This window comes from Hippocampus guttulatus, chromosome 11, assembly GCF_054856545.1.
Source record: "Hippocampus guttulatus isolate MCC_2025c chromosome 11, RoL_Hgut_1.0, whole genome shotgun sequence".
Taxonomy (NCBI): Eukaryota; Metazoa; Chordata; class Actinopteri; order Syngnathiformes; family Syngnathidae; genus Hippocampus; species Hippocampus guttulatus.
In genome coordinates, this window is record NC_141271.1 from 8,764,495 (window position 1) to 8,781,273 (window position 16,779).

The following is a 16,779-nucleotide window of genomic DNA, read 5'->3' on the forward strand; positions in this document are numbered from 1 at the left end:
GATTCTAATCGAACGCGATTTGCGCATTGAGCGGCAGCAAAAAATACAACATTTGCAGATGAATGAGTCATAAACACCACAGTGGATTGGGGCTTGTTTAGGACAAAGTAAAATGAATGTGACAAATTTGAGCTATGGTGATTTAAGTGCGACTGGCCATTAGCAAATATGGCACCATGGTGACATTTCAAATATACTTGCTTCAAAATGCTGCTTGAACAGCCTTAAGACTTCATTAAAACTTTCTAACAACATTTGAGACATTTAGCTCATATAGACCATCGCATGTACAACAGGTGCCAGAATATTTGCGGATGGCAAAACAGTGACTGACTAACGCTGACCAATACAGAAAATGATGGCAAAAACGTGTAAAACCTCTCAAAGGTTGTTTGTTGCGGTCACATAACCCCCAAAATTTGTAAACAATGCCTCAATCATCTGGTTTGTGGAAGGAATTTTCTCACAGGTATGCATAAAATGGTTGTGAGAAATTTGTCCGAACATACGTCCAAGCATGATAGCTAACATGAGCTTTAAAATAGCTTGTCTGTGCCATTTATCCGAATTATACAAAAACCAATTGGGCAGTCGCTTAGTGATCATATTACCGGTGTTCGAATTTCTACCACGTGTTTTTTTAATCAATTTACCTGTTGAAATGTAAATGACCAGCTTTCCATCTCGCTTGGAGGTTATTCATCTCACGTAACAACGTTTTGACTGACACAAAGTACAGTAGTCGAAAAGAAGGCTAAAATTCAAGCAATTATGCAATTTTCTCGCTCTGCCTTGATATGGAAGGGTATGTTTACCAGTGGTAAACCTCAGGCTTCAAATTGTCTTCATGGATGGAAAAAAAAACATCGCAACAATTTTCTAAGCAGTCTGTCAAGGGCCATGAGTGACAATGTCTTGTTGAAAACTGATTTGACAAGTAGCTAGATAATGTTGATGAAAAAGGTCTGATTACAGCTGCTCGTGTTTATTGAAAATTGCTGCATATCTGTACAAAATAGCTGATACAAAAATGATGCGATAATCGGTGAAGCCGTCGGCATGCTGAAAATACGCACGGGGGCGCTAGCTCAAGCGAAAAATGAAATAATACGATGTGCCACGATGACTCTTTGAGACACTTTCTCATCGCCTTTATTTACCACCCATCAGCACTCTTTGGACGTGACAACAACATCAATTAGCCGCCTGCTTAGATACTAACTTATGTGTGGTCAATTATATCCAATTAGGCGACTGTCAAGATCGGTAACTTCCCCTGACATTTAACGCCTAATGCTATCATCAAAACGGTTCAATTATGAAAGCAGCAAGTGGCGGATAGGAAAAGTCGCATCTGAGCACCGTGAGCGAGGGCCGCATGACAGTTATGAGAACAGCGAAAACCTCAATTACTTTATCAGTGGCCTCTGAATACCCCGACTAAAATGTCAAGATCAGAGCGTTGCTCTGCGCTTGAAAGGGGATGCTATCAAAAGGCCTCTCTGTTGCTCGTGTGTTCCACCAAATAACACGACTCTTTCACAACATTGTCCTCCTCCGCGCTCATCTCGGCCTTTAAGTTTTGCTTTCTACAGTGAGCCGCCGACCTCGCCCTATGCGTTCAAAGCATGTAACTGTGGTGAATGAGCTTCATATTAGGTTTCAAACATCTCGCAGACAATGTTTTCTTGCCTCCAGGACAAAAACACTTTTGGTATAATATTACAGCAAAGAAGAGATAAATACAAGTCTGTTAAAGCAAAACTGTGTTTCATCAGTTTGTCCGAGAAAATCTCTGACAATCAGACACCCTTTTTTTCGATCTGGAATCAAATTTGGGAAGTTAAGTTGGCTTCAGCAGTGGGAAGAGCAGATTTTTTTGGAAAGCCGTTGTCTCATGAAAAGACAACATTTTGGTGCTTTTGAGTAAAAATATAAAAATAAATAAACAACAGAAAATTTTGAGATCCATGATTTACAGTGGCCGATGATTGATAGTTCGATTTTTCCGGGGGGGAGGGGGAGAGACATAATTACATGAGTAAAACCACCTAATTCCTCCCAAACAATTAAAAAAAATTCATCATAAAAAGCGATTAAACCATCTCGTTGCCATCTTATGAAAAACATTTCTCTGAAATGTCTCGAAATCTCTGAAATATTGTGCTTATTTTGAAAACCTATGAAAATAAATAAATAAACATTTAAGGAATGGTCCAAGCTTTTCTTTATTTGCAAGACAATGAACATTTTCAATGCAGTTTTTTTTGAGAGATAAAATAACAATTAAAATTGAGAAAAAAAATGAACATAATTGGTGGCTCGTTTTTTTTTAAAGCAAGGGGCTTCACTGTTACAAAACCCCAGTCGTCGCAATGGAGGATTTCATAGTTAATCATTTGTTTTTAACTGCTTGTATGCTGGTCATCAAAATATATCTATGCGATAAAGTGACTTGCCCGGTAAGTGGTAAAAGTAAAAAGAAAAAAGAAATTGCTGCTTCTAAATGCTGGCGTGCGTTAGTGGAAGCATTGCACACGTCCTGACTGGCAACACATCCGTTAGATAAGGTATTTTTCATACACAGCATACTCAAATTGAAGCAAAACTCCAAGCCAGCCTCAGAAAACAGAGAACCAAAGCTCTTTGGTGTTTGCACTAGTTTTAACACGGTGGGTGTGTCATAAGTCTGGACGTAGATGTCGTGTGGAAGCCCAGGCGTGCAAAAAAAAAAGTGAAATGCAAACCACAACCTTTTTGGTTACATACAGTTAGCCAAAAGGTACAAAACAAAAACACATAAAAGTGGAATGCTTCTGAGGTTTTAAAAATTGCAGCCTGCTTTGTCGTCGAAGACGTTTCCCCTCCCATCTGAGTAGGCTTCATAAATTCATGCAATAAGACAAACAAGGCAATTGCGACTGATTTCATTCCCTAAGAATGCCAACAGTTACTACAGCTAGTAAGCACGTGTTTTGCTTTTTCTTTGGCTTTAAAGTGACACTCAAAGACTTGTTCTAAAAGCTGAGGAAGTGTTTTGTTGTTTTTATATTTTACAGTGATTTATATCTGTAGAGTGGATTTTTTTTTCTTCTTCCTGGAACGGATTGAGTGTTATCTGAGATTTGGCATTACACTCAAAGCTGTAAGGAGACCCCGGAAGCCATCTGACATCGTCATAGATATAAGCAGTGTTGTTTTATGTGTATTATATCTGGAGTACTTCAGTAAATGTCATGTACACCAAGTGAATGCTGAAAATGGTGTAACATCGTTCGACATGTCAAGAAGGAGAGCACAACAATATGCAAATGGCGCACTTAAAGCCACCAACATCAAAGTAGTCACAATGAAGCCCGCCACAAATAGAACAAAAGCGTTTGTCGCAATAAGACTCGGCCTGAGGGGGCGTCAGGGCCTGAACGCTTGCTGTTGATTCTTGTGGCGATAAGCTTGCTTTAGCGTCAACCAGTGCCTATGTACATATTGCAGTGGAGTGGATTAATCGCGCTAATTAGAATGCACTCCAGGCAACAAATGCAACATCTACCGGAATAATCTGAGAGAAAAGATCTCCATTCCAATTTATTCAACCTTGCCTTTGTTGTTGCTTTTTTTCCACAGGGGCTAACGCAGACGATCTGTTTTTGGTGAACGAGTGAGCGGCGGGTGTCTGGTGGCGGGGGGCTTCATGTGTCACTTCGGACCCATTGCCATTTCGAGGATGAGCTGCAGGGTGCCCCCGGGCAGGCACTACAGTGGTACCTCCAAGTTCCAACACCCGAAGGACGTATCTGGAATTTGACCCACATTTGGAAGAAAAAATATGCCCTAAAGTTCTCCAGAAGTCGGGAGTTCCAACCGTGATCATACCTCACGTCATTATTTTACCACAAAACTCCCTAGAATTCATGCCAGCCATAATCCAAGGATTACTTTGTGCATATGTTTTGCGGCAGCCTTCTTTATGATTATGGGCTACATAAACAAAATTTGACTTTGACTTGGCTTCAGAGAAAAGAAAAAAAATCAGCTAACGCCGTCATGTTAGGCAGAGGTGAAGTGAGTGAAGTCCAGCCGTTTGTGCTATTTGACAAAAAGAAGCACAGAGTGAATTTGTAGACTGCCATGTTAGCTTCAAGCTAGCCACAGACTGGCTGATGTGTGTCAATTGTCAAAAACACTTTATACAACCTGTCTTTGTTGCCAATGTGCTTATCTTGCTCCTACGTTAGCTCATCACATTTTTGGTTAGCCCCCATATGCTCATCACTTGTGATCAGAAGGGAGAATGTGTTATACATATATGCTGATTTGTTTTTATCATTCATAACTTTCACAGAAGTGTAACGATTAGTTAATTACAGATGCATACTACTATATATTTTTGGCCTACTTTTCTATCACCCTTCGTGAGGATGCTTCTTTTTTTGGATTAAGTTTCATGACAAACCAAAGAAAAACCCGAATAAGGGCTCGTGAAGGAGCATCACATTTAAGAGGCATATACTTTGGTCAAACTCAAAATGTGAGTGGTGTTGAGCATTTGAGTCCTAAATGGAGATGTTTAATTTTATTTTATACTTGTGTGACAGACAGTTTATGTTAAAAAAAATGAAATGGACCCTCCTCAATGGATTATTCAATTAAAGAGTGCTCCAAGAGAGTTTTACAATGTGACAGTTTGGACGCTAGAACGAATTATTTCAAATCCGGTATAATTTATGTAAATGGGATATTTTGCTTGACCAAGACTAAGTGGGAATCCAAGCCTACCTGTGGGTGGGATCATGCCAGGGGACATGAGACCGGGGACCGTGTGGGGCATGATGTGAGGGTTCTCGGGCGATGTCACACTCTGGGTCCTCTTCGGAGGCCGACCGGGTCTGGAGCTGAAAGCAAACACAAGAGGCAGACGGATGAGAGAGTGCGGGGGTGGCAGCGAGAGCGGTGGTGGGGGAGGTGGGCGACAGCGATGGCTGGTGTTAACATTTGGAGCGTTCCACAACGAGACAACACGCACTGTAAATAAATTCCCTTTCAAGGACAGTTGCTTTCTGCAGCTCAACATAATAGACTTCCATAACTAATTAGAGTACACGCTGAATTCATTTCCTTTTATTGAAGATCAACCACTTTTTGATGCATAATTCATAGCCCGTACCTCGTTACCTGTTTCTGCGCATTAATATCCCCCGCACTATTTGAATTGCCTCGTTTGCATATGCTAAAATCTTCAGCCCACGTCAGTCTCGAAATTACACATTAACTTGTTATAATTATTGCAGTCAGGGCCCTATTGATTTATGAGACTTTTAAAAACCAAATATGTGTAGTTGCAGTAATGAATGATATTTTAAGCTTCTTCAGGAAATTAAAAGGCAATGGCTGCCTTAGGAAATGTTCCGCTTGCTTGATTTAATGCATGCCATTGCTGGAAGGTGGTGTGACAGAGTGATTCAGACCTGTTGGACCACTCCGATGGGGGGGAGTTTTATTACAGCAAGCGAGGGGCACAGATCCAGCCGTGATAAATGACCCAGTCACCTGACTGAGGAGGGTGGAAAAGGCCTTGGAAGCAGATACCATACTGACTTTCCACACGTCTCACTCATTGGCGTGTTAATACAGCTCCAAGTTGCAATCAATACCTACTTTGCTGGCTTATACTTACAAAGAGATGCCTACAGGGTGACAAAAACATATTATAAGGGGGCAAAGACTCCATAAAGGTATATGCTGGTGTCTCTACCGAAGATGAATTATGGCCGACTTGACACCAGTGACATATTGGCGTCATAAATTATTGAGCATACAATAGTCTGAGTGTTATCAGGCTACTAAATCCTATCCAAAATGAGATGGGCTTTTGTTTCAAATCTTTAAAAGATCAGTCAAAACCAGAACAACATGGCATTCATTTCAGAAACACAAAACATGGCCAGAAATCAAATGTGTCGAATGGTTCTGGGCGATACTCGCCGACAACCCCTCCCCCAGACCCCTGCCCTGCGCAGCACCCGCCATTCAAATGAATTCTTTTTCTGTTAATAAGACTACAACAGTTAAATGTGATGTATTGTGTTCCACTAGAAACCGCAATTACATTCTCCCCTTGGAGATAAGTGTTTGTTCTTGTGCTAATGAGAAAATTAGAAAAAAAGCAGGATAGGAAAGGTGATCCAACACATTATTTGACTGTTCACTCAGACTTGCGTCTCGTGGTATGGAATGGGGCAATAGAGGGAGGGGAATATGTTTTCAGTTATCAAGTGCATGCGATGCTGTGTGCTATTTGTCTTTGGACCGTTTTTTTTTTTTTTAAACTACACTATAACCAAAACATGATGCATCAAACTTTGATGCATTCTAATCAAACATATTCACGTTTATTAGTCTGTTTTGCCATTGGAAGTTAACTAGATGTGGGTGTGGACTAAAGCAAGGTCTCCATGACGAAAAAAAAAAAAAGAAAAATCAGACAGTTATCTTTTTCACCACTGCTGAATTTCGTATATCTGAGGGCCTCAACAGCAAACAAATGAAAAAAAAAAGATGTCTACGAACAACAGGGGGATGCCGGATCCATGTGTTATAGTGCTACTACCACTAATGTGGGCGCTGCACTCTTTATTCACCTACAAGGAAGACCAGTGCAGAAACGTGGAAATAAATGAAAGCGGTTGTCTCTGATTGGTTATGACAGTTATCTGCCCCAACTTTGATTTGCTCATCAGTCTGACCCATAACGACAAGGTTGTCATTGTCAGTGCTGACCTAAGTACTCGGGATACACTAATATCAATACCAGTGTTAGTATACCAGTATACTGTATGTCTGTATCGTATCCGTACAGCAAACACAGAGTGTCTCGAGCCTCGTCGCCGCGAAGATTTGAACACCATTGCCCTAAAACCGAGACCCATGTTAAGCAGAAAAAAAAAGTCCGGAGAGGAATTGGCCTTTTCCATTAAAGCTGTTTAAGTGAGGATGAGCTTTTTTTGTATTTTTTATTAAACACTTGTGGCTGAATCCAGCGCCCCTCATCAGCCATTGCGGTCGTTTGCCTTACAGCCCATCTCATGCATTTCCCACAGGCAGCATCCGCAGCAAACGGCCTTAATAGTGGAGTTTATTCAGCCGTGTCTTGTGAGGTTTACTTACCTCGCTGCTTGCTAATAGAGTGCGCTTGCTCTCTCTGTCTGTCTGAATGTGCTGACTCTCATGGCGTGGCTCAAGAGGACTAAAAGCCGGCCCTCATCGAACCCTTTGAAGGGGGGCGGGAAAAAAATAGACAAGCGAGCGAAGTGGCGAGGGAGCGAAAGTGAGAGGAGCGGGTGGTGGTGGTGGGGGGTGGGGGGGGGGGGGGGGGGGGGGCAAGTGCCCGCTCAACCTGGGAATGTCTGCAAATGTAATTCCTATTTCTATATGCCTCTTTGATCGGAGGAGAGGGAGCGATCGCGGACAGTTTTGCTGTCATCACTTTCACTCGTTCTCTGGCTGAATTATTTATGAAGACCTCAATGGAGGCTATGTGACGGCTAAAAGGCTTTTTGCCAACAATACAAAAAGCAAAAAAATGCTTCTCAAATGGACAAAAAAAAGTGATGTTAAAGGATGTGAACTTTAGTATGAAAAAAAAACAGGTAAAAGTGGTTTGTCAGCTTGTACGCCTACAAGCTGCCAGTGAAAGTCGCACAAATGTACTTTGCAACCTAGCATGCGCACATCTGTGACGGTCAAGCTAAGTGACACAGTGCGTCCGCAGAGGAACTCAACCTGGCCTCCAACAATAAAAGCGCCAAGCTATTTATCAAGCAGCAGATGCTGACTTCCCTAAATAGCCTGGCACAGAAAAAGGCCCCAAAGTAGGCCATTATTGCAGAATAACTGAATTCATGCAGGCTTGGAATTTTTAAACCCATTTTGTGTGTGTGTGTGTGTGTGTGTGGTTTTACATGATGAAAAACAAAGCCATTTTTCTCTCTTTTTCAGATTTATCAAATTTCAGACAAAATAAGCAGTTCATTATGAGACTGTAGATGAGCTTTTTCGGAGACAAACACTGAAATACGTTGTTCACAGATATGTTGCTTAATCTACATTAAGAAGTTTTCGTTTTGATAGCAACAAGAGTTTCTGTTTGGCTCATCACAACTGATGCAATATCGTGAGTTTTCAGTCACCGCAGTGAGACAAAATGAGTACATTGTTGCAAACTGTTAAAAAAAAGGCAATCGGTATGCATTAAAGATTTCCCTCAACGTAGAGAGAAACCATTGTTGTAGTGTCTAAATCTGCATCAGTGACGTTTTGGGTGACACTCATTGGGGCCTGATGTTATAGTTATGCTCTCAGCTGCTATTGTGCTTTTCTGTGTCACTCTTGCATATACAGTTGTATGAAATATAATACAGTAAGTTGCCATTTATCAATAATATCAATAAGCAGAATTTTTCATTTTATTTTTACATCCCCTTCATCATTTCCATCAGGTCTGAAGTGTTTACGGAAAAAGATACAATATATAAAAGTGGGAGGTGACTTGTAAAACAAATGATTTCAGTCTTTATTTACGTTCGAGCTGCGAAAGGATATTTGAGGGCCTCACATCTCTGCTGGCTTCAATTAAATAACCCAAATAGGCCCTGGCAGCAAATATGCGATGTATCACTTTCTTTGTTTTGCTGCCGTCGCCAAAAGAAAATAACAATGAACTTTCCCTGAACCTGACCCCCTATAATGGCGCGGCCTTGTGTTGACCCAGCAGAGTCGCCGGGAACCCGATACTCGCCAACACACTACGCCGCGGCGGGCAATCGGATTACACGGGGCCCAACATGAGTCCAATTTCAATGCCCCGACGCAATAAAAGCCCCGATAATTGCATTCACGTTCTCACCCCAGTTTACAGGAAGTGATAGGCGGAGAATATCGCGAAAGGGGACGGAAACGGTGACTGGGATCTCATTACGCAGCGCGCCGCTAATGCAGTGATTACGATCGGTTATAAATCAATCGATAATGTTGAGCCCAAGTGAGCGTGCCGTCTTTGGTGGATTTTGTTACACACATCTGCCGCCCTCCCGTCTTTTGGAATCCAACCTGATTATGTCAACAGAGATGGTAAAATTATTTTCCGGCGGTTCTGATAGAGCCATTAACCTTTTATCTGGGCTTTTGTTTGACGTGCCTAAAAGGTAGGCATGAAGATATTTATTCCATTTCCGCTGCTCGTTCGGCCGACAAACAAACGAGTGAATCATTCCGTGTGTAAACAAAAGGCCTCTGCAGGTTTCCGCCAATCAGACCTTATAAAATATTAACCCAATGTCATTGCCCTTTGAAAATCTCTCACCTAGAATTCCCCTAATTGTTCTTTTTCTTTATCTCTCCGCCGCAGAGAGTAAATAAATTAACAAAATAGCTTTTATCGCCCCGAGTAACCTTTTAACTGAAGGATTATCTGGGGTTTATTTTTCATTTCTCCACCAGCGATAGCGGAGCGCACACCCATTGATTGGTTCTGCGAGGTGATGACCAGCCGTGAAAACAAGGTCTTATTGATAAAACAAAGCGTCTCCTTACCTTTTTTTTTTTTTTCTTCTTCAAAGTGCCGGGTCAAGCAGAAACACAGACGCTTCGTATCGTCAGGGACCGGAATTTTCTGACTTTATTAGCGTTTATATATATTTATTTTTGTATGTATTTGCTCAGGTCAAACAGTTTAAAAACTCCCCCAGGGGGTTAACCGCTGCTTGAAGGACTTACTATCAATAGAAAATTCAATAGTGCATTGTTGGACAGAATAAATCAACTCTAAATCAAAAATTTAATGCAAGCTAGCATCCATATTTTTACAGAAAACAATTTCACAGGACATGGACGATTTGGGAAATATGAAGCAGCGTTATTGTTAGACAGTAGACAACAGTGTAAAGTTACAGGAAAGCGGCAATTTTCACATGGAGATGAATGGATTAAGAACACAACTTTTCAATTAGGTAAGCATGACAATGTTACGAGTTAAAAACAACCTTATTTGTCAGATACTGCTCGAGTGTACCTAGGGCCGTATTCTACTAGACGCCAGTCTTAAGGCGGGGCATATGAAATTTATGAGGGGGAGGGGGGCCATTCTCAATAGAATATAGACAGCATTTACTTTGCTTTGCTCCATATTTTAGATGATCTTGAACTGCAATTTATTCGCTCAGCGCTGCACCCCATACGCAATTGTCTTAAATGGTGCCATGTGGGACATCAGCTGGCAAGAATGACCAGAGACAACATTTACTGTCATACACATGGAGCGCTGAATCATACATCAACGCCGCATCCATAGTGGATGGAGCAAAGTGATGTGTAAAGAAGCTTCATTCATTCGCTCCTTGGAGAAGTATCAAGCCAGAACTCGTGGGATTAAGAGTGAGCCATTACTTCTGATTTTATTGTGTCATTGTAACACCATTTTCAAATTATAATGACCAAATTTTATGGCTAATACAATGGCCACATCGAATATGGCGGACACGCTGATGTATCGCATGGAATGGGCTAAGGCGGTTTCTGCAGCAGAATAAAAAAACAACCGCCCCCCAAAGAAAACAAAACTAAGAAAAGAGAAACATCTTATTTTGGCTCGTATTATTTCAAAATATCTACATATTTTATAGACATGTAATCCGATTGCACACTGATTCCCTGCAAAGATATTTAATATTTTTCATCACGTAAGCCTATTATTTTGACTCATATGTGAGTGATAAAGAACTTGACATTATTTAACAAAAAAATAGCTGCTATGATAATCTAATATATATATACAGTTAAACCTCGGTTTTTGAACGTCTCGGTTCTCGACCAATTCGGTTTTCAACCAAAAACGATGACGAACAAATTTTGGTTCTCGAACAAACTGAGCGCACTTAAATGCACCATTTGACTCCTCTCGCCTTCCTTACACGACGAAGTGCCGCTTCCTCGGGTAGACGAGGAAGTGACGCTTCCTCGTGTTGCTTTCCATTGTGAGCAGACGTGTTCAGTAAACATTTTTATTTTAAAAAGAGCGTGGTTTCGGTTTTCGAACAATTTCGGTTTTCAAACAGCCTTCTGGAACGGATTATGGACGAAAACTGAGGTTTGACTGTATATTATATATATATTGTATATAAAATCGTTTACACATTCTAGAGGCTATTTTAAGTCCAGCACCCTGTGGAGGTGAAACATCATATTTTACTCAGTTACAAACTACATTGGCACACATTGTGCTTTCAGAAGGCTATCAAATGTACAGTATGTACTTCGCGTTCACCGTTCTTGGGTGATTGTACACTCATTCCAAGGTTACTCCAGGTGGGTGTGTCAGAAGTCTGGCTGTAACATTTATTTGTTTATTGACATTTTGAAGGATCCCCATTGTCCCCCGGAAGTCCCATTATGCTCTAATTGGACCATGAAAATATGTTACTTTAGTCAATATGAAGCAGTCATTACTTTCACGTGATTATGATGAGAAACTAGTTGATGGGTCCGTGCCTGACGTTACCCTCAAGACTGTAGTCCAGCAAGTTCCGTTCACTGTGTAGCGGGTACAATCCTGTTCGCAAACACGAAAGTACAGATAACATCGGGCGGCCATGCAAACGATCGCACCAGGAACAGTGGAGCATTTTGTGAATCATTTACAAGTTACCAAGCGGAGACCGTTTCCTCTTCCAAAGCTATCAGTACTTTAAAAGATGAAGACCCAAAAGTGACTGGCGTGAAATCATTCAAGGGGTCCTTCATCTTTCACGCAACGTTTGACTTTTCTGTTTGGATCATCACAACTGATTCAGTATCTTGAGTTTTCAGTCACGGCGGTGAGACAAAATGAGTACATTGTTGCAAACTGTTAAATAAAACAGGTAATAGGTATGCATTAAAGATTTCCTTCAACGCAGAGAGAAGAGAAAAAAAGGGATGATTTATATTTCCTGCTGACCTTGGCAGTCTATTGCTTGTGATGATCGTAATCTCACAGTCACACCATGATACATGGGAATATATTCGCTCATCCATCTTTTTCATGCAGCCATCTATCCCCACGCCTCATCTTGTATCTGCACTCGCATTCAACTTATTCTCGGATTATCTCCATCAGCTTCCCCTTGCACCTGTCAAACAGACGCCCGTCGCTGGTAGCCACATGGACCTTATCTTATCAAGATTGTGGGTGAGTTGGTGAGAGCGGGGAACAGTTTTTTATTTATTAGGGATGGGAGGGAACAGCTGCATCCGCCTTGAAAACTGTGAACCTTTTGTTGCCTAACAATATATGGCAGATCAAATAGTGAGGAACCAACCAGAGGCGGGGGTGGATAGGGCGAGCAGCGATTCAGTCCCCACTAAAACTCTCGTCTGGTGCCTGTTCCCTGTGAGGGCGATAGCTTGGGATCAGGAGTCGCAAAGGGACCAGTCACTCCCCAGTGCTTTTCTTTGACTTGATTAGAACTGTCAGCTCAAGTGTCAGCGGTGAACCTTGAGTCAGTTAAGCACATTTTTACGTAAAATAGAATCCAATATCTGTCAACATTGGATTGGATCAGGAATGTTATCCAGCCCAGGCCAGTACTGGGGGAGTCTAATGGGAATGTATAGTCAAACTTTAAATCAACTATTAAAGTCATCCATCGCATACAGTTGTCGCTGGATGACTACTCTGGCAAAAATGGCCGAAAAAAAAATCCATGTCCAATTTAACCACATAAACAAAATCCTAAATACAATATACGTTTTGTTAATTATTTCCCATTATTGTTCCAAAGGAAGCAACACTTGAGTGCATGACCCACTAGTTCAGTTAGTTTCGCTTTCTCCATTTTTGATGAAACACTGTAAAAACCCTTTTTCTCTTCATATCAATTAACTAAGAAAGACCGAGCATCTTAATTGCTAGTTCCCAAATTATCTCAAGTGCAATTTTGCAGTCCAAATGTTTTAACATTTGCATTGTAATAAGTCCCAAAATATTTTATACGTAGCCTGCGCCACTTTTCCGTATACCGTACTTTGGTTGGGGTCTGCAGTGGTGCAGCTCAATTCAGTATGCTTTCCGTTGGGGTCATGAAGTACAGTCTGGTTCAATTCAGTGCATCGTGTGTTTCAGCGTTTCTATCCAACCAGTGGTGAGTCAACTTTCATTCAGTTACACTATAGTCACCCCAAGTAGTATGCAGTACTGTATTTTTTAAACGGACTTCATGAAAACACTCAACTCAACTGTATTTATAGAGCACTTTCAAACACTTGCTGCATACAAAGTGCTGTCCATGGAAAACACAGCAAATATTCTCTAATAATGAGAAAGTAGTACACCAGTAGCTATAAAGAACAAAGAAGAAAACGACAGGATAAATAAAAGTCACATCCCATTGCTGTATTTTAAACATTTCAATGGACAGCAACAAAATGCCGAACATAGCTATTAAAGAGACGTATTAAAAAAAACAAATCTAATATGATTACAACAGGGGCGGCCGGGTGATCGAGTGGTTAGCGCGTCAACCTCACAGTACAGAGGTTCTGGGTTCGATCCCGGCTGCGGTCTCCTTGTGTGGAGTTTGCATGTTCTTCCCGTGCCTGCGTGGGTTTTCTCCGGGTACTCTGGTTTCCTCCCACATTCCAAAAACATGCATGGCAGGCTGATTGAACACTCTAAATTGTCCCGAGATGGGAGTGTGAGCACGGATAGTTGTTCGTCTCTATGTGCCTTGCGATTGTCTGGCAACCGGTTCAGGGTGTCCCCCGCCTACTGCCCGAAGACGGTTGGGATAGGCTCCAGCACCCCCCGTGACCCTTGTGAGGATAAAGCGGATCAGAAAATGGATGGATGGATGATTCGAACAGAGATAAGAATATGGCGTTTTTGTAGCTTTTTTTCTTTTTCCTCTTTGGCCAGTGACAAGCAACCAATGATGTCACACTCCCACCTGCACAATGAATCCGCACCGTACTGTAGTGTTCCAAGACTATGAACAACTCATGTTTTAACAGCCTCCAAGTGAAACTATTGTCCAAACTTAGTGATGATAAAAGTTCTGAAGTCAAGGACCATTCGTACTCCTTCAATCTTTTGGGAGGAGACTTTCTCATAATCACATTCCATTAGAGCTGTTTGAAGCCTCTCAGCTGTGAAATTCAATCTACAAAACATCTAAAACACCATAAATTGCTGATTATAAGGCGCGCTTCATTAATGGCAAAAAAGAAGATTTCATAATTGCCGCCGCCGCTGCCGTAACTACAGAGTAAGAGTGTTTAGTATCACATCAACAGGCCACGATAATGAGTAAGCAGGCTTCCCACATCATGGCAACTGATGAGGAAAGCCTAATTGGTTGACTTTTCCATGCCTAATGGATGATTCTCTTAATTAAAAAGATACTGTAGCAAATGTTGGGAATCAGATAGTGCTTCAAGTAAATGCAGTTAATCAAATGTACGCGAGTGCACAGTTCCAGGAAAGCCCCAAATGAGATTGCTTGATATGATTGGCTCCAGTATTTATTATTAAGCGCCTTTGGTTAACAAAACAGACCAGGTCTTATCTTCAAACTGCGAGGAAATTTCTCTTTTTTTTTTTTCATGAACTGTGATGCATATGAAACAAGTCTTCAAAACAAGGCTTTAAAAACTTACCCAGTCAGGGTGCCTTTGAGGATATTTAATTAAAATCTAATCCTGCATTCATTAAGGCTCACATAAATTAAGCTGTCATTCATAAGATTTATGGATTCTCATTTGCATATTGCATACAATTCATCAATTACTCAAGTATGAAAGGAGCGCATTTCCCTTGGAGCTGCCTGCTAGCCTGCCAACATTTGAAATGAGAGAAAGAGCACGACTGTCAGGCATTCACGGCAAACTTTTTTTTTTCCCCCCTCCTCACAATGTCTGCAGCGCTGATTAATCTCATTTCCTGAGCATCCCTTACAAGAAACGTACACAGCGAAGCTAGACTTTTCAACTTTTTCAATTATTTCCCCTGTCCTCTCCGAGGAACTCTGAAAAGCAGGACACGGGCTACTCATGCAGACTGGAGGCTACTTGTGTCTTTATGTATAAAACATGTCCTTTTTGCCAGCGTAATCATAAATTAGAGCGCGAGAGGCTGATGGAGAGGAAATGTCGTAATTTTATTACGGATCCCATCAGGCAAATATTCCATGTGCTATAACAGCATATTTCCCATCATGTTTCAGGGCAGGGGTGGGGTGGGGTGGGGGGGGGGGGGGTGGTAACATCCGGCAGGCATTCTGACGGAGGCAACAAAGACTAGAGCAGGTGGGGGCGGTAGGAGGTTCAAGGTATGATCAGGCGCCATCTGACTAAGGTTGCTTTTGTACTTTTGACAGTAACTGTGGAATACTTAATCGAATCGAGGTTTCAATGGCTGAAAGGAAGGGGGGGGGTCAATTACACAAAGTTCACTTGCATCTACAAAATGTATGAAAGCGCTACTAAGCCCATCAGAAGGCTGAACAAACAATAGCAACTGCATCGGTTGTCTGAGAAATTATTTAATCGGGTTATCGGGAAAAACTCGAGAGTAATAGTGAGCATTAAATTGTACGTTTGCTACAAGCTTTGAAATTCTGACAGATTTCTAAAAAGCACATTTTGGAATGAATTCACCAAAATGCACTGACAATATTCAAACAATACTTGCATAAAAAAATAATTATAATAAAAGAGAAAAACTATTTTGCTGCATACTGATTGGGAGCTGAGCACATTCCTTTAATAGGTAAGGGACATTTTAGACAGTTATATAGTGGACTGATTCTTACCAAGGTTATCGTACTAAACGTTTTAGTTAGCAAAGTAAAATACAAATGAAAATGATGGAAAAAAAAAAGAAAATTAACTGAAACAAAATCTTACATGACAAAAAAAGGAGTAAAACTGCAAAAATGTCTGTTGGTTTCATCTTAATATGATGAATTAATAACATGAGCTTTCGGGGTTCATTTTAAATATATTTATTTTAGTTATGCTGTAAGTCCGTAAAGAAGAAGGACCGTCAAAATTGCTGTTTGAAAATAGTAGTTAATTTTACTTCATTACATAATACATAGTGACCTCTTTTTCTTATCTTGCACTAGACAAATACCCCTTATATTAAAAACATTTTTAAAATGAAGCATTTTTGAACAAATAACCTGCTCTAAAAAGGAATGAAAGCTAACTGAATAAAAAAAACCATAAGTCAAAACAAAATAAAAACAAAATATAATGAAATATCCAAAACTACTAGAACCATTCTAACTACTGAGGATACTTTTTAAAGTACCTTAATACTGTCTAAATGAGTGAAAGGAGTGTTCCAGTGATAAACCCCGGGGCGATATGGTGAAGTCCACATGCATACAAAAAAAAAAAAAACAACCAAGGAAAAATGTATATCTTATATCTCCACATTAAAATTTACCTTTAGTCAAGTGCCATCAAGGCAATGAAAAAACCTGATATATTTCTAAAATGCCCACTTTAAAAAAACATGGCATATATTTATAAAGAGCTCATTATTAGCAGTAATAAAACTCTAGTTTCAAAATCACATTTTAATCATCTAAATATAGCAAAGACTATCCAAACCAGATCTAAAAGTATGACGAAACAAAAGGTACAGCATCTTTCACATCGAGCTTGGGAGCCGAGCACTCCCTAAAGTTTCCATCCTGAGAGGGCAGCCGTGAAACAAAAGCGCGGGGGAGCACCTCAGTGCTA

The 16,779-nt window shown here is 40.8% G+C and overlaps 1 protein-coding gene across 5 annotated transcripts in view; it reads right to left on the minus strand.

The window, feature by feature from the left end:
- dachd (dachshund d) overlaps positions 1–16,779 on the minus strand; it is a 136,245-nt gene that overhangs the window by 60,729 nt on the left and 58,737 nt on the right. For all 5 annotated transcript variants that reach the window (XM_086124039.1, XM_086124041.1, XM_086124040.1 and 2 more), the window contains exon 2: positions 4,777–4,892. In XM_086124039.1, coding sequence (XP_085980165.1) covers positions 4,777–4,892 — 116 coding nt within the window. The remainder of the gene's footprint in view (positions 1–4,776; positions 4,893–16,779) is intronic.